The 24,629-nt window shown below is 38.4% G+C and overlaps 2 protein-coding genes across 2 annotated transcripts in view; both read right to left on the bottom strand.

Annotated features, from left to right (window-relative positions):
- LOC136813490 (dynein axonemal heavy chain 5-like) overlaps window positions 1-7,378 on the bottom strand; it is a 66,698-nt gene extending 59,320 nt beyond the window's left edge. The window contains exons 1-7 of the mRNA XM_067070004.1: window positions 7,204-7,378; window positions 4,674-4,880; window positions 3,764-3,866; window positions 3,173-3,387; window positions 2,361-2,523; window positions 1,165-1,581; window positions 73-221 (exon numbers count right to left, since the gene is read on the bottom strand). Coding sequence (XP_066926105.1) covers window positions 73-221; window positions 1,165-1,581; window positions 2,361-2,523; window positions 3,173-3,387; window positions 3,764-3,866; window positions 4,674-4,880; window positions 7,204-7,335 — 1,386 coding nt within the window. The 5' untranslated portion in view covers window positions 7,336-7,378. The remainder of the gene's footprint in view (window positions 1-72; window positions 222-1,164; window positions 1,582-2,360; window positions 2,524-3,172; window positions 3,388-3,763; window positions 3,867-4,673; window positions 4,881-7,203) is intronic.
- Window positions 7,379-8,091: 713 nt separating this feature from the next.
- Window positions 8,092-19,638, bottom strand: LOC136813470 (dynein axonemal heavy chain 5-like). Its single transcript, XM_067069988.1, has 10 exons — window positions 19,624-19,638; window positions 16,644-16,833; window positions 15,687-15,850; window positions 14,957-15,133; window positions 13,788-14,009; window positions 13,363-13,475; window positions 12,562-12,895; window positions 11,701-11,786; window positions 9,089-9,237; window positions 8,092-8,189 (listed from the first exon to the last, which is right to left on the bottom strand). The coding sequence occupies exons 1-10, from the start codon at window positions 19,636-19,638 to the stop codon at window positions 8,092-8,094; spliced, it is 1,548 nt and encodes a 515-aa protein (XP_066926089.1).
- Between the last annotated feature and the right edge of the window lie 4,991 nt (window positions 19,639-24,629).

A 24,629-nucleotide genomic window follows, 5' to 3' on the forward strand; every position in this document is an offset into this window, starting at 1 on the left:
GTACATGTAGTAGATAAAAACCTAACCCTTGTTTTCTGTTTTATGATAGGGCGATCCATTGAACTTTCTTACCTGTGCGATGGATTGTATTGTTGATAAACCGTCATCATCATTGACGCTCGATAATAAACTGCCCGTGCGGCTTCGAGTGGCCGCTTCATTGTGGCCTTGTTCAAAATCTGTTTTTGTCTCTAATTCATCTGATGATGAGGTTGTAAGACCTGTAAAACCAAAAGAGCCGGTAAGTCAATGGAATGACACACTTCCCTAACACTAAGAGTGGGTGCGATATTTATTATGAAATAGAAAAAAATGGAAAACGAAGATGAAAAATGAAACTTCTTTCAGAAGTGACCACCGCGGTTTTAGCCAGTAGTGCTAAATCTAAGAAATTTGAGCTAGAAAAAAATTCTTAAAAATTTGCCACTACTGGCGAAAACCGGCGCAATATCAGCAATCTCACTCATATTGGAAACCTTTGAAGCTTGTAAACCTTTTACACTATTCTGCTTAGTAGACTTTCAGGACAAACTTCTAGAGCGTATAAAACTCTCTGACTCTTTATATTGTTGTATAGCACAGTAATATTCCAAGTCGTTTTACATCCATTAGCTCTAGTTTAGACGGCCGACTTTCTGCCCTGCCTATTCTAATTGTTAGAGTAGGCAAAAAGAGGACACACAGTTGGTTGTTAAAATCTTTGCTTGGAAAGGTTTGAAAGAAGACATTGCATTGACGTCAAAAGAGGGCTATGCATCACTTTAGACAGCCCACTTTATGCCCTCTTTAATTCACAATTAGAATAGGCAGGGCAAAAAGTGGGCCGTCTAAACTAGAGCTTAGGACAGGGTTTATGACTTAATCTAGTCTGTATCAAGACTCAAAATTTTAGAAAAAAAAAATTTTATTTATCTTTCCATAAATTATCAAGCTCACTTTTTTTTGGTTGGAAAAGCTTAAAGCACGTCATCTAGCCCTTTAAGGAAAGCTTTAAAGAAATCTGTAGACCAGACCGTAAACTAGAGATAAGTATAAAAAACTAGACGGTTCACAATTCAAAGTCTAGCCTTGAGACTTTGAATTGTGAATCATACCACAAAAAAATAGAAAATGACAAGGCATCCACCAGAAAAACGGGATTTACTTGAAAGTTCAAAACCATACCTTTGACATTGGATTCCCACATTGTGATGTTTTTGGTGATCGATAAAATGACATGTGTGCATTTATTGATAGCTTGTTGAATTTCATCCAGCGAGGGGCTCATTGAAACGTTCGGTATCTTTAACACAAAATCAGAGTAGAAAAACGGAGCTAGGCTGCCGGTCTCTTCAAGGTTTTGTTGCGTGCGTTCTTTATATAGTATAGTAGCCGTGGCATGAATTCTCTTTCGAATGGCATCGAGTGTTGAGCGAATCACTTTGTTAAGCGCTTCCAAATTTTGATGATTGTAATAGTTTAGAAGCTCGTTTGCTCGCTCTACGAGAACTTCAAGCATTTCTCGCTTACGTTTGGCGGCCGCACGGGTTGGTGACACGGCCGCACTACCAAGGCGTGATTTTGGTCTAGACTTGACAAGATCTAAAGAAAGAGAGACATAATTAAAAAAACCCGACTTCGTGGCGCAGACTTTTGGAAATCTTCTTAAAATCTTAAGATAGAGCCTGCAGGCGTTACTCCCTTATCCAATACCGACTCATACCTGATAAACCTGTCACATCTCCGGATGTACTTTATAGATATTGATAAATGTGAAGCTAGAGCATGTAAAAATGAATTCTCTAAGGAGCTAGATTGGCTGAGAGACAAGGCAATAAAATTTCATCTATTCAATTCGTCGAAAACTGTTGCAATGTTACGTCTTTGTCTTTGAGCGATTCGTCTCTCCTAGCCGGTCAAGCCTACCTCTATTAAAGACACATCTAATTAAGATTGTAACTGAAGGCCAAAATAGAGAATGATGTTTTTAATTGATTTGCAAGAAAAATTATTTGATTGACCTAGGCGCGCTATATTCGTGATATTTTTTTACCGAATCAGCCAAAATAATATGGGCGTTTACCACTCCTTTTATTGTTGAAATTCAGAATTAGTAGCAAACTTCTGGTATTTTTAGGTTCCTCTGTATAAAACATTACGTAATTGATGACTGGCTTCTCCTTACAGTGGATGCCAGTTCTGTGATGAGTGGTATAAGAGTCGTCTCGTTAGAACCGCCTTACGCCGTAGTTTTTACGGCCTGTCAGCTTGCGAGACACTGACGCTCAATTTTTTCGGAGTGCGTTAATCCGGCGTGAACCACTAGGATTGTGGAATCGATACCTAGCATTACGTCATGAATTTCACTAATACAAATAAACCTGGTGAATGTTGTCTTTCTCCATCTTCATCTTCATCTTCATCAACATTTTGTTGTTCAACATTTTGTTCGACAGTTAACAACATCATACATAACTCATTAGTTGCTTTCTCAGCATACTGGCTCTTCGATTCGATCGTTTCTGCACCTTTCTTACAAAGCACCTGTAGTGAATAAGTTCTATAGCTTAGTGAAATGTCCGCGAATACAGATCTTTTAAAAAAAGCACGAGATGGAGCTACTCTGCTTCCCTAACTGCCGTATTTTTCTTCTAAGGCAGTTGGAGGGAGACAGGGTAGTCTCTAAGCAATAATTTCCATTTTATATACGAATCAGACTGCAAAAGTCATGATGAAAAGACTGAAAAATATATCACATGTTTGATAATTTAAACCATCATCTATTGTAATCCTTTCACACTTCAATAGAATCGGGCTTATTTTCGGGGAAACACCTGATGTAATCAGAAAAATGTTACGTTGTTACGTTTACGATTCGGATGGTATTTCTTTGATCGTTTTGAGGTAAGAAGGACAAAATATGCTTGGATGTAAATACGCACTTTTCCCTCATAAGAACCAGTAAATTTTTAATTTTTCAAGCTTAAATGTTCTTATATTGTTCTTAATACGCTTAATACTACTTAAAACTTAAAATTCGGGTTTAAAATCTGTCAAAATCAGTACTTTCTTAGTAATTTCTGAAATCTGAGGCTCAGGCAGATTGTTCTTAATTTATTCTTAGGTTTTGGCCAATTTTTGGTCTCGTGTTCTTATATAATTGTTGTTGTAAAAAGCGTGAATAGCTGCAAACCTCCGTTCTTTTTATGAACTCATCAATAGTCCATGGCGTGTCTGTCGGTAACTCGACCAATTTCGTGTTCGCAATATCGTTCAAAATTTTCTCGATACGAAACTCAATTAAATCGATAACTCGATCAACCATTAGTTCGACTTCATTCAACGTCTCGTAAACACTCTCAATGAAGGCGTTGAAATTGAGTGAATTCCAAGTTAACATACATAAGCCTGATAAGAAATCAGAGAAGATAGAATCGTTACAAAACATCAATAACACAACGACAGCACTTGGACATACCTTATTACATGAATATAAGTATAGAAGTATTTAACGGCCTTGAAATTTAACGGCCTTGAAATTCACACGAATGAGCAGGTGTAAACTTTAGAGTTTAGCTTTCGAAAATTAACGGGATTTTTATTAACACGAAAATTTTCCGTTCGTGCACTTCTTACCCGCTTGCACACAAACTAATTGCAGACTGGAAATCTACTTTTAAATACTTTATAACAGAAAGATGAAAGTGAAAGTTTATTAGCTCCGCAAAAAGGGCGTCACCTTAAGTACTTGGTGCGTAGAAATTGCAGTGCGGGCGGAAATTACCTGGCTCAAGGGCGGCGTCCAGTTTAACAAGATGGGGTGACATCAAGGGTTTGACAACAACAGGGATTTTGCCAAGCACTCGTTTGTATTCAGTCATCAGCATCTGGAAAAGGTAAAATGAAGAAAATGGAAAAGCAATGCAGCCAATAAAAATAATAATAGTCTATACTGGTGAAGTGTGTACAGAAACAAAAATAATTATTCAAAAAGGTATAATATTAACCCGCATCTTCCTAAATTTTTTACAAGTAGAAGCATCTTGAGGGTTGACATCTTGGAAAAGTAAAAAATGATAAGATAATTAGCGATGCAATGATTTCTCTTTTTGATAACAACCAAAATATAGGCTTTTCTAAGGGATATGTAACCTTGATGTAGTGTGTACGTCTCCAACAGAGAACAAATAAAATGATCCAAAAATGTACCAAACCTCTGAGCATATTGATATTTTTTTGAAAACCACACCCCCCACCACACCCTTAAAATTTGAGAAGTGCAAGACCTTGAAATTTTGACCAGTGTAAGATATGAATATTTGGAGTTCATTCGCAAAATTTTAGTGCGGCTGCTTGTCTGGTTTGTATTTTATTAAAACTAATAAGAATTGGTCTCATGAGTATTTGGAACTTTGCAGACCGGTCCTTAAATTACACATCGAACCCTTGCCGGAGCTCAGAAAGAGCTTGTGATTTGAAATTTTTACCAGTGGTAGATATCAACTATTTAAGACAGTGTACAAAATTTTAATTCGGTCGTGCGCGTGGTTAGTATTTTACAGACCGGTCCATTTTTGCTTAAAATGTTCACTTTCAGCATAACCTCTGGTATGATTTTGCTGTGTAATTTCGGCCTATAAGCTTGTATCAATTCTATCTATTCCATCTATTATTGTACATTTTTAATCACAAACCTGCAGTTTGTTATAGTTAGCTTTGAATACACTTTGTTTCTGTTTGAAAGGTTGAGCTGTGTGTGGGATTTCCAAGTTCATCTTATCCATACACTCTGTCTCTCGCATCAGGATCAGGATATGTGGATCGAAATTGACGAAGACTTCTTTCGAATCTGGGTGTCTAACCAGTAAGGAGGCTTGAAGACCTGATTTGGCGACTTCGATCTATGACGAAAAAAAAATTGGAAGCCTTTACAATAAGTAATACTATATTCAATTACCTTATCAGCCCTTTTTTTTTACGCCGGCCCTTGTTGGCGTTATTTTTGGGCTCGTGGCGTAATAAGGGCCGGTGTTAAAAGGACCGGCGTAAAAAGTGCCAAAATTTTGCAATTTTTACCTAAATGTAGCGTTAATTTTTGACCATTTTTTCTCAATTTAAAGGATTTTTTAGGCATGATTAAAGGATGAAAACTATTTTTTTCCAAAACTTCACGAAAATCAATGATTTGGAATTTTCAACAGTTTAATACTGAAAGATGACATTTTAATGTAAATTTTAGTTAATACTTACTGTTTTGAAGCCTGAATAGCGATTCTTACAAGTTTTGGCGTTATTTACGGCCCTAATTGGCGTAAGCCCAAAATTAGGCTGTGGCGGAATAAGGGCCGGTGTTAAATTATTTATTCTAAGGAGAAAACCAAAATGTTCTGAGATTAAATCGAATTTGAATTATGAGGTGATCTAGTGTCGATTAGCAGATCTTTCACTGATGAAAGTTTTAACCAACGACAGAAATTCAAATCAGAAACAGCCTTTTGGGACCTAGATCAAAGAGTCTACTTCTAACTGAACTTAGTTTTCTAATGATTTTTGTGTTCAATCTATTCGGGAGTATTAGTTTTCTGATGATTTTTGATGACGTACTGACACTTAGTTTATAGTTATATGATGATATGAATGAAGAAGATATCTGGAAAAAGTTATTGTTTTGGTGTGTTTTTTTTAAATATTTCCAAGGCCAATCAAAATTTATCAATCCCAATCTTGAAAACCAAATCAGTTACCAGGTCACGATTCTCTTTTCTGTAACGGGGCTAGATAAAGTGATATGGCTATCCTGCGTGCTCAAGCAAAGTCAAAAAAATGAAGTCTGCCATATCCATCACCAAACCATAAGTGGTCCCGCCACTAATCAAGACCCCGCCACTAATCGAGACCCCGGCACTAATCAAGACCCCGCCACTAATCGAGACCCCGGCACTAATCGAGACCCCGGCACTAATCGAGACCCCGGCACTAATCAAGACCCTGGCACTAATCGAGACCCGGCACTAATCGAGACCGGCACTAATCGAGACCCCGGCACTAATCGAGACCCCGGCACTAATCGAGACCCCGGCACTAATCGAGACCCCGGCACTAATCGAGACCCCGGCACTAATCAAGACCCCGGCACTAATCGAGACCCCGGCACTAATCAAGACCCCGGTACTAATCGAGACCCCGGCACTAATCGAGACCCCGGCACTAATCGAGACCCCGGCACTAATCAAGACCCTGGCACTAATCGAGACCCCGGCACTAATCAAGACCCCAGCACTAATCGAGACCCGGACCCGGCACTAATCGAGACCCCGGCACTAATCGAGACCCCCGGCACTAATCGAGACCCCGGCCCTAATCGAGACCCCGGCACTAATCAAGACCCTGGCACTAATCGAGACCCCGGCACTAATCAAGACCCCGGCACTAATCGAGACCCCGGCACTAATCGAGACCCCGGCACTAATCGAGACCCCGGCACTAATCGAGACCCCGGCACTAATCAAGACCATGGCACTAATCGAGACCCCGGCACTAATCAAGACCCCGGCACTAATCGAGACCCCGGCACTAATCGAGACCCGCACTAATCGAGACCCCGGCACTAATCGAGACCCCGGCCCACTAATCAAGACCCCTGGCACTAATCAAGACCCCGGCACTAATCGAGACCCCGGCACTAATCGAGACCCCGGCACTAATCGAGACCCCGGCACTAATCGAGACCCCGGCACTAATCAAGACCCTGGCACTAATCGAGACCCCGGCACTAATCATCGAGACCCCGGCACTGGCACTAATCGAGACCCCGGCACTAATCGAGACCCCGGCACTAACTAATCGAGACCCCGGCACTAATCGAGGACCCCGGCACTAATCGAGACCCGGCACTAATCGAGACCCGGCACTAATCGAGACCCCGGCCCGAGACTGGCACTATCGAGACCCCGGCACTATCGACCCCGGCACAATCGACCCCGGCACTAATCGAGACCCGGCACTAATCGAGACCCCGGTACTAATCGAGACCCCGTCACTAATCGAGACCCCGGCACTAATCAGGACCGCAGCACTAATCAAGACCCCAGCACTAATCGAGACCCCGGCACTAATCAAGACCCTGGCACTAATCGAGACCCCGGCACTAATCAAGACGCCGGCACTAATCAAGACGCCTGCACTAATCAAGACCCCGGCACTAATCGAGACCCCAGCACTAACCTGCTCGAGCCACGCCTGATGATACAACATTTCATATTCCAAAAGAACTTTGGCCGTCTTGTTGTAATTCTTCACTATCTTCTTTGCGTCTTCAAGTTTAAAGATGGCGGAATAATTTTGGAAATATTCCATCGGACTTTGTATTTTACGGAACAACTGTCTGGCCCATGAGATTTTCCCTATAATAATAATAAAAACATATCAATAAAACATTCCTGTCATAACAATATATTCCAGGATCCGCACCTGTCTCCAGGCACCCCCTTGGTGGGGGTGTCTCCATCTCATCCGTTGTTCATTTTAATTTCACATTTTAACAATAGAGATCTTCTGCTATAGCAGTCTTCATTGCATAAAATCTGCAATTCTAGTCTATTCTCACCCCAAAGACATTCTACCAGATTTTTCTTTCACAGCTATATTCAGTTACACAGTCTTGGGGCTCTCAAGTCAACCAAATAAATATGCAAATATTGTGCATACTCCACCTCCAGAGCACAGAAGGTTGGTTCCCTTCTTATTTCAATTTTCAATTTTTTCACATAGACTCGACATATTCTCACTTTTAACTCTCTTGGCCTTGGGACTTTTCCAAAAGCCGATTAAATTAAAATAAAATATTTTTACATGCTCCACAAAATACTTCATTTACAAAATATCCACATTGATGTAACTCTGAAACATATTATATTCAACAAACTTCGAAACCTCAAAAAATCCAAAACTTTACATAATTTCGAACACTTTGAGGGGTCCATCAATTTCATCCACTTATATTTTACAAATTACATAGCTGTTTTAGGATAACGATCGCAAATGTCCCGAAATATCACACCAACTTTATCCTACCGGGAGTAATCCTGGTTGGATACTGGATGATGTGATATTTTATAAAAGATCAAGTTTAAAGATGGCGGAATAATTTTGGAAATATTCCATCGGACTTTGTATTTTACGGAACAACTGTCTGGCCCATGAGATTTTCCCTATAATAATAATAAAAACATATCAATAAAACATTCCTGTCATAACAATATATTTTTAAAGCCCGAAGGGCTAGATGTCGGGCTTTAAAGCCTTTGCAGGCAAAAAAAAGTGAATATCGGAAAAAATATTGTTGCTATTGTTTTCGAAAACCCGCAAAGCTTCTGATTGGCCATGCGCTGAAATTCTATTGTAATGTCACGTGACCTAGACAGGATTTCCTAACCACCTAGCCACGGCACACTTTTCAACACAAAAGTACGCCATTTAGCCTTTCGGGTCACAACCCCGTTGTTGAGGCTCTTTACTTGAAAAGAGGCTGAAAACTTGTCCCCAGCGTGTGAAAATATACCCTGAAATTTATTAAACCCCTATTGGAAAATAACACTAAAGTCTTTCCCCTATTGGGAGGGGCAGCATATCTAAAAATGCCGACTGAATTTTTGGAGCATATAGTTTCCTTCATTACATCCAACCTGGCGAAAAATCTCTCACTGGGGTCACTGAGACTGTTTGTTATACATAAATCAATATGTAAAGTCAAAGAATAAGGTAAACCGCACGAAGTGAATAAAATAAACGAAAAATCAAGGATATCTTTGCAAAGCTATCATCTGAAACCTGTCTGTGCCATGACAAGCAGAAACCTTAACCTATTATTCAGTCATTTCAAAGGGATGAAAAACCTTATACAGTTCTAAGGCAGGATATCTCTTACAAGGTTCTTTTTCTTCCCTGAATATTCAACTTAGAAATGTTCTTATAAACTGGGTTTTAATAAATGAAGTACGTGTAGTCTCCCCTCTATAAGGAGCAAAAATACGTTATTGGATATTATTCGAGTGCTAATCGAAGAAGGATTTTAATTATGACAGAGGGGGTGAGAGTGCTGAAAACCTACCTGCGATGGGCGGCATATTACGCCCAATGGGCGGGTCATTCTTCTGTTTTTGGTACAACCTCATTGTGGTTTCGAGGTCTTTACCGAACTCCAGTAGAAGTTTGATGTAATATTCATTAATTGGATCCTTCAGTGCTGGCAAGTCCAACCTGGTGAAAAATGATGAAAATGTGATAAAGAAATATATATATAACACGATGGCCTAGCCTAGAAATCTAAGCTAGTTTGATTAAATTTAAAGCGCCGAAAATGCTATATGGTGGGCGACTTGATTTTTTTCTCTGATTCTCGCACGCCGGGGGCTATGAATACAGTATAGTCTGCTTCGAGTTGGATAAGTTTAATCTTTTTTTATAAGAACATCAAAATTTTTTGAAGCATTCGCACGTTCTCAACTTTTTATGTTTTCAGGTGTAAAAATGGTTTCATAATATTCTTATTTTCACCATTTTGTGAATATTTTCTGTACCTACTACCTGAGCTTTCTCCTAGGAAATCGGGTGTTTTATAGTCCGCAAAGCCTTAAAATGTTCTTAGCTTATTCTTATTCTTTTTGCCATCGAAGCCTTATGTTCGTATGTATTCTTATATAGTTTCTTCGTATAAAAAACAAAACGTGTACGCACTTAATGAGATTCTTCAATGCTTATTTCTAATGTTTATCTTTTATCTTGGACATTTTTTCAATCATTTAAAAAAGATTTAGTTTCTTATAAAATCTATGCTTATACGATAAAGAAAATAAACTTATTTAAGAAAAACACGAAGAAGTAAACGGCAGCCCAATATCCAAACATAATGTTTTGGTTTACAAGTTAGAGATTATATTCTTATAAAAAGTCGTATCGATTGTAAGTAGGAATTTCCCATTTGACAAAGGGAAATTCTCAATAGCCAATTTAAGAAACCACAAGCGATTATTACACATAGAACATACTATCTCAAAAATTTCATATTAAGAATCAGATCCTTCTGGTTCAACGGAACTGATGAGTCGGTCCTTCACTTTACGTAAGTGATACGTGTTCACGCCAACCTTGTTACGCACGGGCACGTCACCGAGTCTGATCCTTGACAAAGACCAATGGAAATAAACAACTGAATAACCTGAGCTGAACCATTACCATTATAAAGAACCCCGGTTCGGGGAGTTTCTAAACATCGACCAGAAATGGCGACCGCGACCACGACCGGCGACCAGATAAATTTGGGTTATCGAGTTTTCCTCTTTCTCCACCGTAGAGTCTTTCTCTTATGATCATTTATTTATCGAATTGAAGAGTAAAGCTCACCCCTGTCTCACCTACAGTGATTATAAAGCCACGTGCAAAACGTGTAGAGCAGCCATTTCAACGCTCTTGGAGCTTGAATAGAGTGTCAATTTCTATCCTTTTGTATTTTTGACATCAAATTAATTAGTGGTAAAATTTGTGCTGGAATTTATTTAGGAAGCTTTATATTTGATCATCAGATCATTATTTGATCATCAGATCATTATTTTGTCAAAATAAGTTATTTTGACAATGTAAGGACAAACGAATAATTGATGAGATTGATATCTCTAAAACTGCCCTTCCCAGCTTTTGCCTACTGACAATTTCTATCTATTCATACTAAAGGCATCTCATTCGGTACAATTAAAATATTTGGTGTAACAAAACTTACAGACATCATACTTAATTGCCCTGTCAATATTTTTGTCAAAAAGTGTCACTTTGTCTAGAAAATGACTGGTAACGTCAAAGGTCACTTTTAGTATTCTCAGCTAGAGTAATTCTCAGCCACGTGCTCAGTGGTTCATTTGTAAGCCACATCAGGACTCGATTTGGATGTTCTCTACGGTGGAGAGAGCAGATAAACTCGATAACCCAAATTTATCTGGTCGCCGGTCGTGGTCGCTTGTCGTGGTCGCCATTTCTGGTCGATGTTTAGAAACTCCCCCCGGTTCGGCAATGTGTCGTTTTAGCATTATTGTTCATGTTACCAAAATCTCCTCTTTGGATTGGTCTATTTTCTAATCACATGATCACAAGTTCTATCTTTTAACAATAAAAAGAGAAAAAACCCAAGCAACGGGTTTAATGGAGTTTATGATTGCATTGAAATTGGGTTGCCTAGAAATTTTCAGTAAATATCGAACCATCGTGACGAGAACTATTTTCTTGTTCTTTCAGAGAATTTTAGGCTTATTTCAACTCCCTAAGTATTACTTGGCGCTCGAGTCATTGTTTGAAGACTTTTTTTCAAATATATAATAGGAGGAAAAAAACAAAAAAACCCCAGGTAGTATATAAGGAGCACGAATCCGTTAGAAAATGGGGAGGAGTTTGGAATGAGGTACCAGGATTTGCCAAAAAAAAGGGGTATCAAAAAAAGAGAGGATAGGAAACTTTAGCTCGTGACAGTATATACTTTGTACTCTATGAAAATTTTGGTGATGCATAGATCAACGAGTATCCTTCGAAACAGTTTTCTGTAAGAAAAGGGATGCGATGGGGTGAAATTTAATCATAGAAGGGCGGAATGGGTGTGAAAAAAACATAGGGACTCGTACTTCTCTTCAAGCTAGGGTTGAGCGTGTAATTAATTTATGGCCCATAAGATTTTCTTACCATTCAAATCTGCTCAGCATGTTCAGTGACGTTGGGAGAGTAGAAATTTTGTTCAAAACACGCTCCATGAAAATCACCATTTGGATCTAAAAGCGAACCATTTAATTATTTCAAAGTAAATAAGTCGATAAATTTGCGACCACAGTCGAGGGCGGCCCGAAGGCTCACTTTTCTCTAGGCTGTCTACCCGAAGGTAGGGGAGGGCACCATTCCTTTCCCTGGATTTCTCCACTTACCCTTGATCCGCCTCTTTAGTTGCTGAGCATCAAGCAGAGAGGCATCAAGTACCACTTTAGGAATCTTTGGTATGACCCGGCTGGGGATCGAACACACAACCTTACGCACTCTTGAGTTTTAACTCTAAGTTTTAACATGAGACTTAAGACTTAGGAGGACCTTAGGATCTCAGGATTTAAAAGCACAAAATTGTTTCGATAAGGCTTGGAATATGGTCTAGAAGCCACCAAATCCTCCAAAATCGAAATATTCAATGAATGGAAGTGGAAGTGCTAAAAAAGCAATTCTCGCCCGAACTTTAAATTCTGAAAAACGTTAAAATACACTAAAGTCTCAATACATTTCGAGCAAGATTGGAGGTTAAAATCAATATACAGGAAGAGACCATGTCCTGTTGAGGAATACTGAGGAGTTCCAAAAAAAGTACTGGAGAAGTTGCGTCCAGTTGGCAGAAAGACGATTTTACGATTTTTATGGGAATTGTAAAAAGTCCAGCAGATAAGTATGGAAACCTTGAACCTTCGACCTTGAACTATAAATTGTATGGCCGTGCATAACCTTGTATCGTAAATATCGAGTTGAGGCAATACAAGACAATACAAGATAACAGTTTAAAAAATATACCTCCAAATCTTTGATTGAATTTTTAAATTCTTCATAATCCGAATCAAAATCCGATTTCCGATAATCCAAGAAATCATAATTCCGTTTTTTCACATTGCTAACCAAAAATTGGAATTTGGAATTCAACATTTCAATTCCTTCTAAATGTGATCTTTCCAACGATTGCCACGATTTCCATATTTGCATAAGATCAAGGATTTTTTGTAGCCGTCGTACGAAGGAGTTGATCTTACCAAAGATGTATGTTTCACTGAAATCAAACTGTCTTTCATCTTCGTTATCCTCAATTTTTCGTTTCGTGCTCATGAAAGTCTTCTGGTATTCTTCGTTAAGCCTGTGATTTGAAAGAACAAAAGAAACCGATGATTAGTTTTATTTCCATTGCGTTTAAAGCCCGGAAGGCTAGGGCCTTTAAAGGTATCTCACCCAGCTGGCACACAACGTTGTTTCAACGTACAACCAATGTTATATGGATGTTGTGAACGTTAGATAAACGTTGAAACTACGTTGTGTGCCAGCTGGGCACTTTCCTCATATTCTCCTCATTTAGTCAGCCTTTCCGAATCTTTTTCCACAAGCTTGTGCGACTTTTAATGACCTTTAAGACGACTACCAGTCAACTACCTCTAATTCGAACCTCTCCATAATTCGAACTTAAATATTGGTCCCATCAGCTAGAAATTAGTATAAAATACTTTCTGTAATTTAAATCTTTCTAATTCAAAGAAAATTTTTGGTCCCTTGAAGATCGAATTAGAAAGAATCAACATATATTGAAAACGACTTGTTAATTTTTAGTACCTGATACAATTTTGGCTTTTCACTTGAAATTCATCATAATCAATATCCCATATTGAAAGGCTGTCATGTTGTGTAATGTAATCTTTGCACGCTGTGATCATTTGATTCGTCACCTGGAATATGGAGGATCAAAACAAAATGAGTTTAAAAGTTCGTCTGTTCTATTGACTAGGTTACAGCTTCAACCATCTGTTTGTAGGAACGAACTCTACATATATTCAGTTCTAGATACCAGCGCGATTTTATTATTCTTATAGTTTTGTATTTGCCATACGTCTTTATCTTTCGAACTTAGAATAATTCGATTCCCAGCTAGCACACAAAGTTGTTTCAACGTTTATCTAATGTTCACAACGTCCATAAAACGCGTTAGATAAATCTTGTAGCAGCGTTGTGAACCAGCTTTGTTAAAACAAAATACATACTTTAATGAAGATGGCTGTCATCCTTTCCGAGGTATTGTAATACCGTGAATAATTATGCACCATCCGGATAGCGTTCAAAAGACCTGGAATACTTTCGATCATTGACACTGGATCTGAGTTATATAATGGTTCACAGAATTTCTCCAGGGAATATAAAAACTTGACGTTATCCTTGGCCTCGTTTGCGTAATCTGTGATTTTCTTATCAATTTCTTTCCAAGTCTGAAAGGAGAAAGGTTAGACAATGGTGACTGTATATATTTTGCCATGATATAAGGCTCCATCTGATTAAATTCATCCGAAATTACTTTAGTCCTAAGTTTTGCAGATCAAAATTAGGCCACTGCATTTAAGGGCTACACACACTACAAAATATATTGTCAGATTGAGGGGGGGGGTGTTCATTGAAAATTTTCCTTAAAGGATGGGCGTTTATTCGAAGGAGGCGTTTAAAATAAGGAGGCGTTTATTCGAAGGGGGCGTTTATTTGAGGGGGAGTTTCTTAATGATTTCTCCCCTAAGGAGGGGCGTTTATTCGAAGTAATACGGTATTGGTGAATACAGGTTATATATTGTCAAGTGCACACAGTATTGTTGAAAAGATGTCCACAATATATTACCAGCTCGATTTACGATATTCCAACAAAAGGTTGTCTACAGATGGGGAAACTCGCTTTATACGCTTTATCATATCCCTGTTATAATAGAGCAACTGCTGTTTAATTCTGACATTATTTAGCAGTAATTACATTACGAAATATCTCATAATTTACTTACTAACCAACCATCAACCAAAGAATAAAAGAAATTGAGGTAATGCAAAGAAGAACGAATTTTCATCAACCCAAATACTCCGTTCTACAACCTCGTTCCACTTTTCTTAGAAAGAATTTAGCAACCGTAGTGCAGTGGTAGAGCATCCGGCTACGGTTCACAAGGTTGTGGGTTCAACCCCCAGCCGAGACATACCAAAGATTCTCAAAATGGTACTTGATGTCTCTCTGCTTGATGCTCAGTAACTAAAAATACGGATCAAGGGTAGGTGGAAAAATGCAAGGGGAATGAGTGACGCCCTCCCCTACCTTCGGGTAGATAGCTATTGAAAGAAGAGGGTTTGGGTTGCCTCCGACTGCAGTCGCAGACTTACTTCCTTAAAGAATTTTTCTTACCTTTAATAGTTTAGCTTTTGCAACCAGTAAAACGCCAAGTACAGCTTTACATTTTTGTGATTTCAGCTCATCGAGAAGAGAATTGAACTTAGACATGCGTTTCTTCCAGTGGTCCAATTCAGCCTTGGGTCCGACGTTATCCGCCTCCCGCCTCATCTGTTCTGTCTCTGCTAAAATCTTTCGTGAAAACAAATGAAAAACATATTTAATCTCAAGAGTTGTCACTCTCTAATTCGATCCTCCTGAGATCAAAAACTTTCTTCGAATTAGAGAAAGATTCGAATTACAGAGAGTAATTCAAACCAATCTTTTAGTTCGAATTACAGAAAGATTCGAATAACAGAGGTTCGAATTAGAGTGAGTAAAGAATTTCCAGAATACAATGGTCACGAAGAGTGTTAAAAATGACGAATCTCAATGCAGTCATTTAAGTTTTTTCCGGACAGAACGACAGCGATAATACTGAGGTTAAGCATACCAGTATAATCACGACTACGGACGAAAATTGTAAAAGGCTAGTGAAAATACAAAATTTGATTGGTTGAAGCTTACTAGCCTGTTAAATTTTCGTTCGTTGTCGTGATTTTACCGATTTACTTACTTTCAGTAATATCTTTTTTCAAAACAATCTTAAACGAGCGAGTGCAAACTTCACTGATATCTTTCGATTAGTTCATGAAACCATAGCCCAATGAAAAATTATTTATACTGACAAATAGTAATTTGTTACCTGTTCAATTTCTTTGATCCATGCTTTAGTCTGTGTTTCAATCACCTCCAAAGTGTCACTCGAAGCAGCCGCGCTCTGATACAAAGCGGGCGTTGTCAATTTACTTAAATCTAAAGCATCGCACTTCGAGAGTTTGACCACGTCACTTAAACTCTGTTGAGCACCTGTTGACAAATCAGAAAGCACACAGTCAACATGGATTTAACGGAGTTTACTTTGAAGCTCGTGTATCTGAAAGAACGTGGTCATACCACACTGCCCGTTCATGCTAATATCCTAAATTCAGTTGATGTTCTCTAATTCGATCTTCAAGGGGAATCGGATTTTCATCAAATAAGGGAGCATATTAAATGGTAGAACGTCGTTTATGAAAGATTCTTGATGACTTGGACTTTCAATTTTATCGAATAAGGGAGCGTATCGAGTAGTAGAACGTCGAATTAGAGACCGTTAACTGTACAAAAAAAATAGACGTCGAAAAAATGTCAAATGGACGATAAGTTATTCGAGGTTTAACTATTTTATTATAATACACAGTGGGTGAGGTGAGCGAGCACGTTGCTGTTGAAGTAACGCATTCGTGTGTTAGTTTCTTTGTGAGCAAGAAGGCCGTATAAACGATCGTAGTAACGTCTTCTGGCAGACGTGTGTTGGCATTTGAAAAAGAAAAAGGTGAAACTAAAGACGAGGATAGGTCGTTGTGCATAGACTGTCAGCATCCGAGACGAGATGGAGTTTTTACAAGCTCTTATTTGATTTGGTTGGTCGTCAACCAGTAATAAAATAATTTTGTTACTTTTTCTAAAGAACGCGTCATTTTATTACTTCAAATGACCAATTATTAAAGCATCTTATAAAAACTCCATCTTATCAGCAGCATCCCTCTTCAGTTGACTCTTATTTTTAATCATCCAAGAGTTTCTAGCGCCTTCAGGGCTTCTAAATCAATGATTGTACCTGTCAAAGCGTCTATGAAAGTCGATAAGGAATTAATGAACCGGGCGCGGCTCTGTCCGCCATTCTTCTTGTCCGCATTTTGGAAAACATTGGATGAAGACACGGCGGGTATGAAGACATCCGTTAATGTTTGATGGACAGCATCGAGAAGCCCTCGTGATTGACAATCTAACACGCTTAAAGTGATTTCCTGTAATGAGACGAAAGATCAAGAGATTTTAGAAAAGAATCAATTTTAATCAAAATGGAAGGCCCAAAAAGTAAACCTAAACCGTCAGTGCTTTAACCCTTTACTCCTGAGGGTTGACTCGTCTAACGGTAAAAATAACAACTATCAAAAATATATTTAACGCATTATTATAACTGATTTATTTTAACCCTATTCGTACTAGGGGGGGGCTCTTTCTGTTCGGAAGTCAAACTATTGGTAATAGCTCCTGAAATAATAGAGCTTTTGCCGTGAAATTTTCTGTAAATTCCCAACTTTTATTTTGCTTCAAAATAAAAAAAAATTTGACACCTAAATATTTTCACACCTTGAGCATGATGACATTTCTGACAGTAAGGTGTCACAAAAATTGACACTTTTCCAATACAAATTTATTTTTAATGTCAAATATATCGTTTAAACCGTAATTTATTGAATATTCAGGATAAAATAAGCATTTTAAACTCATGCAACTTTTTTTTAAAGCCTTTGTTAGAATACAATAGCTATTTATAAGAACAATGGAAAATTTCGGTTTTTGCTCACTTTGGGCATGATGAGTGACGTCATCAAAAAAAAATTTTGTCAAAAGTTACCTTACGTGACAAGGATCTTGTGTGCCAAATTTCATCCAAAAAGACCCACTAGATCAAAAGTTAAAGGGTGGTACAGGAAAAGCCCCCCCCTAGTTCTGAACCGCCCCTAAAAGCCTAGTTTGAATAGGGTTAACGAAGGCTCGATTATAAGTTAGTCGGACAAAGTTTGGAGAATAGAATGAACGACAGACAAAAAAAAGACGATCATCTTTTGCACTATATAATTATTATTATTCCAATTATGTGGGCGATTAAGAAACTATTGGTTGCATACCAAGAATTTTGATCTCTTCGCATCATTGACAGTTTTTTTATAAGGATAACTTTTTCGATCTCATCATTAAAAATTAAGAAAAATCAAGCTTTACAATGATGTGGAAAACCATGTAAAGGTTCTTAAAGTCTTATTCCCTCGAGAGTGGTTTCCACACAAGGTAGCAGATAACAGTGTTTACTTAAAGCGTATGGACTTTCAGGATCTAATTTTTCTTGATCAGTCTAAAATATTCTTAAATCATTCATTATGAGATTATTTAATGCTCAGAAAGGGATATTAAATATAATATAATATTTTATCAAAAACATTTCTTATAAGCGTGTAGACCAATAAACGTCATAAAGTGCGCATACCAAATAAATGGAGTTGAAAATTGACTTGCGAGCAAAAAATATTGCAATTAAAATTAAAATACTCTTTCTCGTGTTATTTTTAAAAACATCTTACAAAGGCGTGTAATTTGCATTATATAGAGAGCTCATATCATCATCATTGTAAGTAAAGTTTGTAATCAAAGCAAAACAACACAAAACAAGAAAATGGAGTATTTTGAAGAGAACCGTCGCAATTTGGACAAGTTGACTGGATTATCGCAAACATGTTTAATGAATGTCTTTCATGAGCATTATCCACGCAAACCCGAGGACCTATACAACGCATTGAGCCAACCGAATGAAATTCGAAAGCTGGATGAATTGAAGAAAAAAAAAGGTTTTGAGGACGGATCAATACGAGTTGATTTATCCTTCAGACCGAAAAACAAATTCAGCAATGTTTGATATCACTCTGCTTTTCTTACTTATTCGAACGCTTTGCGGTTATAAAGCACCAAGGAACGGTTGGAGCGAAATGCCTGATAAAACAGAAGAAACCAAAATTGCTCATTGTCTCACACTAAAGATTTTAAGAAATGAAATTCAACATTTGCCCCGTCGAGAACTGGACACAACAAAATACAGCGAATTCTACAGCAAAATGAAGAGATCATTGATTGCTCTAGGATACTTTATTGATCAAATAAGGGAATTTACACCAGCAACTCGCTCAGCAGAGGCACGTTTTACGTATAGATATTACGTGAAGACAAACTTTATCGGCATATCTGAAAATGTGAACTAACTTTAAGATTATATATAAAGTTAATTTTAATACTTCATAATCGAATTGTATCCTAGTTTTCAAAATAATCGTAATTTCCAAAACCATTCTGCATTTTAAGAATGAAAATAATTCAATGATTGGGAAAAGTTATGTTCTCTTTTGAATTTCAACTTCACTTCTAGGTACCGTATGTTTGTCCAATGTTAGCCTGGGGTCCAAAGCTTTTTGATAGACTGAATGCGACGCTCATAAGTGGCCCGGTGTAATTTGGTAGGCTCCATTTTTTGGATTTGCTTGAGGTGGTAGCAAATCCGTACCACTAGATCCAGTCTCTTTTGAAGAAAAACAAACAGAAAACCATGGCCAATAGACCAATTTTTTTCAAATTTTGTATGTATTTTCTTGTCTTTACTATAGTTTCATGGAATTGATGGAATTTTAGAAAACATTTTATTGTTTTGACGTTTTCATATAATTTTTGAAAACGAAAGTGAAAAAAATTCAAGATGGCGAAATCCTCTAGTCTACTTCACTGGACTCGGCACCATAAAAATCATCAAGAAAGCAAAGTTCAGTCAGAAGTTTACTCTAGTCTAGTCTAGTGTCGACATCTCTCATCTAATTTCGACACCCTTATTGGGCTTTTCCAGAAAAAAACTTTACCCCACTGTTGAGGATATTGATTTTTCGAAGTGTCGAACCCCCCTGGATATCCTACTTTATTAGTAAAGACCTCCTGGATATCCACTCTTAAAAATATGCTCAACACCCTGGATTTCCTCTTATAAAGATGCTTACCCCTGGATATCGCATTTTTTACTTGAAAAGACACTTTACCCCCTGGATATCCGCTCCCTTGTAGATATTAACCCCCTGGATATTCAATTTTCAGCAAAAATGGTTAACCCCCTGGATATCCGATATCCTCAACGGGGGGAGGGGGCACGGACTATTTCTGGAAAAGTCCATTTAAACCTAGAAAATAACAGAAATGTCAGAATTGCTGAACGCTAGTTAGCGGTCAGAAGGGAAAGCATCTTTTTCAATAAGTAATTCTGACCTTTCTTTTAATCTCTAAGAAGGGTGCCGGAATTACATGAGGGATGTCGACATCAGAACAACCTCTTTCTAGACAGATTTTTATAATTAAGAGCTTCTTCAAATTTTCCGATAAGTTTAGATCTCGGTAAAACTTTACTATTGGTGGTGTGTCATGAGGACATAGTTCCGCAATTTTATTATTTATGTTCGTAGTTATGGTAACCATTGAATAGAAGCTCACCTTGAGTACGTTAGATAGAAATTTTATTAGGAGAAAAAACACTTCGCTTTTAGCCTCGGGCGAGGCAAGTCCTCCCGTCGGGGAGTATCAACATGAGAGAAGAGATCCAGGTACCAGGAAGAGTAAAGAGTTCGTTCGGAAATGACACCGACCAGGCAGAGTCGATCGTGCGTTCCCGTCTTCTCGGAGTGTTGAAAGTTATTGAATTTTTATGCTTTATGGAACTGTATGTTTGGATATTGTATAATGAGTTATCGAATGAAATTAGACTTCAACATTTTGTGTCTCCCACCTCCTTGATCTACTCCATGAACTCCATCTCCTGTCTTCTAACGGCAGTCAGGCCGATATCCGGGGAAAAACTTTTAAATAAAAATGTTGTTGCCGTGGGCCCAGCCTTAGTAACCGGCTGGCGCACCGCGACATCTGGGGGCTCAACTTTAGAGGATGAGCCTGATGGAGATAGATTATAAGGGAGATGCACAATGAAAACATGGAAAAATTCAAAAATTCAAAAACCGAACTTTGAAAAAAATACAACGAAAATTTCAACATTTACAACATACAACAGCTGGAAATCGAATCGAATTGTTTGAATGCTGAATACTTGAATAGAATATGAAACACTTTCTGTATTGTTGGAGAATTGTTTAATCGCTATGGTAGGTGTGGTTCTTGTTAGAACAGTTTGACATTGTTCAATACCTCAAGTTCACTTACAAGTTCTTTCAGCGATATACAAACTTTGCATTTTGTCCTAGCTTGCCTAGTTGCGTTTACCTTCGCACAATTCCAAGCTCAGACAAACCTAGAAGTTCAAATTATCGCCTTAAGAATCTAAAATGAACTTCTGGCAGTGATGTACGACGAGAAACCGACTATTTCGACCTTATTTATCGAATCAATTATCCTCTCGGGACGTTCGGACATTGGGCGAGTGGCAGCTGAGGCACTAATCCACGATTTACCTACATTGAAAAACTACGACAATTATTTCCTCGTCTAGTTAGTTGCTGCACTATCGACGGTACAATGGACATAGATTATAACAATAACAAACAATCTTTGTGAATTGAAAACAAGCCAGAACAAACTGTAGCTGATTTCAAACTCTTCAAATGTATGCACCTTTCACTGAAACTTGATACACCTGCTTGCGAGCAGCCTTTCATCAAATTAAAATTTGATTGCTTACCCATTTTTCAAACTGTATAACTTATGATTTATTGATACCCAAATTACCGTGAGCCACGCCCCGAATTATGAACAATAATGAACAAACGTTGTATAGAAACCACAGGTTAAATCAAACCCAAGCAACTTAATTATTAATGCTCTGATTTGATTATTTGTGGAAACTAAACGTCTATAGCAACGTCCAACATGGATTCAATCGATTTTTAAACCGATGGCCGCTCTTCAGATAACCACCAACCTTGTGTCGGACACGATGTGACTATTGAAAACGTCCACGACTGCTCATCTTTTGTTTATGAGCCAATCACATTGATGTTTATCGTACAAACTATTTGAATTGAGATCATATGAATCACCTAAACGTTGACCACGACGACTTTCCGATTTTCGATGAGTATGATAAGACTTTTAGATCTTTCTTAGCTGATTTTAATGAACTGTCTTCCGTTGCTGAATTGAGTGACAACCAGAGGCTGACTCTACTACCAACCCGTTTGAGACGAAGACCAAAATGGTATTTCCGAGGACTAAGCAACGAGCGAAAAAATACGTATGATAAAGCCATTGAAAGTCTGACTACTGAGTTTGACAATGAATCTCTTTTGAGAAAGGATCTCTATTCTATCAAACAGGGTCAATCTACGTTAGATGAATATGTTGAGAAAATGGAACAAATGTTTACCGAGCTGAATGTTAAACCAGATGAAAAGTTAGATTTCTTTATGGCTGGTTTAGACGAAAACACTCAAAATGATTTGTTCCTGAACGAGATTGATTCGTACGAAAAAGCTGTTAGAAGACTGAAGCTGAAGTTGTCAATCGAAAAGAGAAAATCGTCAAAATGGAAAAAACCCTTTACGAGAGATAGAGAAATGTCAGAAAATAAAGCCCAATAAAGTCCAAAACCATGGGCAATGACCAACTTTGTTACGTTTGTCAAGAACCTGGCCATTTAGCGATTAACTGTTGGTTCAGAGTACGCAAGAAGAACATTACGAGCAATGCCAAAATATAACAAAAAAAATGAAAACAATATAGATCCATTTTAAGAAAACTATTCGAAAGATTGGGGACCAATCTCCATTGTCGAGGGAGTGTTGTCATGAGGACATAGTTCCGCAATTTTATTATTTATGTTCGTAGTTATGGTAACCATTGAATAGAAGCTCACCTTGAGTACGTTAGATAGAAATTTTATTAGGAGAAAAAACACTTCGCTTTTAGCCTCGGGCGAGGCAAGTCCTCCCGTCGGGGAGTATCAACATGAGAGAAGAGATCCAGGTACCAGGAAGAGTAAAGAGTTCGTTCGGAAATGACACCGACCAGGCAGAGTCGATCGTGCGTTCCCGTCTTCTCGGAGTGTTGAAAGTTATTGAATTTTTATGCTTTATGGAACTGTATGTTTGGATATTGTATAATGAGTTATCGAATGAAATTAGACTTCAACATTTTGTGTCTCCCACCTCCTTGATCTACTCCATGAACTCCATCTCCTGTCTTCTAACGGCAGTCAGGCCGATATCCGGGGAAAAACTTTTAAATAAAAATGTTGTTGCCGTGGGCCCAGCCTTAGTAACCGGCTGGCGCACCGCGACATCTGGGGGCTCAACCGGGATAGCCTAATGGTGATAGGCAGTTATGGAGGGACACAACAAAAAAAAAATCGCAAAAATTAAAAACTTATAAAAATTGAAGAAGACTGAAATACGAATTACCGAACAGTTACCATGAAACCGATTTGCTGTGAATTTCGAGAACACTATTTTCAAGAGAACGAAGAGATGATTGTTCAATTTGTTTTGTTAAAACAAAGGCTATGTGTACTGTTGGATATGTTTGTTATTTACTTGGTTGTTTGAAGAAGCTGCTCACTCTTCTCGATGACTTGCGTGTATTTTGGCTTGTCACCCCTAATGCTTTCAGGACTTGATCGGTAGTTACTGAACTCCACGTCTATCCAAGCTTGGACTTAGCGAAACGCTTACACTCAAGCTCTGATAGACCAGGTAGTCACTCAACTCCGATCTTGCGAAGCAAACAGATATCGAACAAATGTCTTGCGGCTAGAAACATCGATATGCCGAATTATTGAATTTTGATCGAACACTTTCTGAATGGTTTGAGATTACTTTCTACACCGATCTTTGAAAAGGGCGTGGCTGTTTTTGGAGTCGTTATGGTTAGAAACAAGCGAAACGGGAAGTTCCCGAAAACCGAGAATTCTTGTGGGAAAGAATATGTTTCCGATATTGACAATCATTTCGATGAATTAGCAGCTGCCTGTTGTTAGATAAGCCATGAATGCTATCCAAAGCGAGCTTGCTGAATGAAAAACAAGTTTTGCATGAATGCCCATTCATGCATTCAATGGTACTCTTGCTTGAAGAAACTTTACGAGCCTGTTTTCAAACTTATCTGATTGTTTCTTAACAAGATCGACTCTATATTTCAATCAACCTGTTGGCATCTGTCGCTGCTAAAAATTTAATGAAAGGTTTTCACTTCAGTGACTTGTTACAGTAGTTTGGGTATGTCGGACATTCTTGGCAAGATCTTTGAAGAACAAAGACGTTTGAAAAGTGTCATTTCAAACAGAAGCTCAAAGGACCCGCTAAGCTTGCTGGGGACGTACAAAATCCCAAAGAGTACAACAACAACAACACCAACTACAAACCAACAGAGGAAAGAACAAAGGAAGTTTGTGCAACGGGACCAGAGGGACAGCAAAGAAGTCAGCCGTTCACAGGTTCCTCACTCTGAGGAAAGGCCACGGTTCGGGAACCGACGCCTTAAAACACAACCAACTGGTATTTCATCCAAAAAGGAATACGAGAAGAAGATAGTACAGCTGAAGAGGTTGCAGAAGAAAGAAGAGAAACACATCAAGCAGCTGAAAGGACGTGTTGAGGAGCGGAAAAGGAAGATCGCCGATTGCCATCGACGTATCGCGGACATCGACGATCCAAAATAAGGTAATAGAACTCATACAATCTTCATAACTCACTCTTACGAGCCTTCGGTTCGTTCAGGTGAGACCGAGGATCTATTGAATACATCGCGACTTGGTCAGATAGCACGGTCCTATCCATACAATCTTCATAACTCACTATTGCGAGCCTTAGGCGCGCTCAAGTGAGACCGAAAGTCTATTGGATACACTGTGATCACTGATCACCACCCAAGCGACCAATTCTAGATTTACCTTAAGATTTGCCAGCTGTTCAACCGTAGATCGCCAACTTGCAAACCAAACCAACAAAGAGATACCAATTGACCGCAATTTGTCTTGCTTGCGCCAGCGACTAGAGGATTCAGACCTCGCACT

This window comes from Clytia hemisphaerica, unplaced genomic scaffold (assembly GCF_902728285.1).
Source record: "Clytia hemisphaerica strain Z4C2 unplaced genomic scaffold, Clytia hemisphaerica genome assembly, whole genome shotgun sequence".
Classification (NCBI taxonomy): domain Eukaryota; kingdom Metazoa; phylum Cnidaria; class Hydrozoa; order Leptothecata; family Clytiidae; genus Clytia; species Clytia hemisphaerica.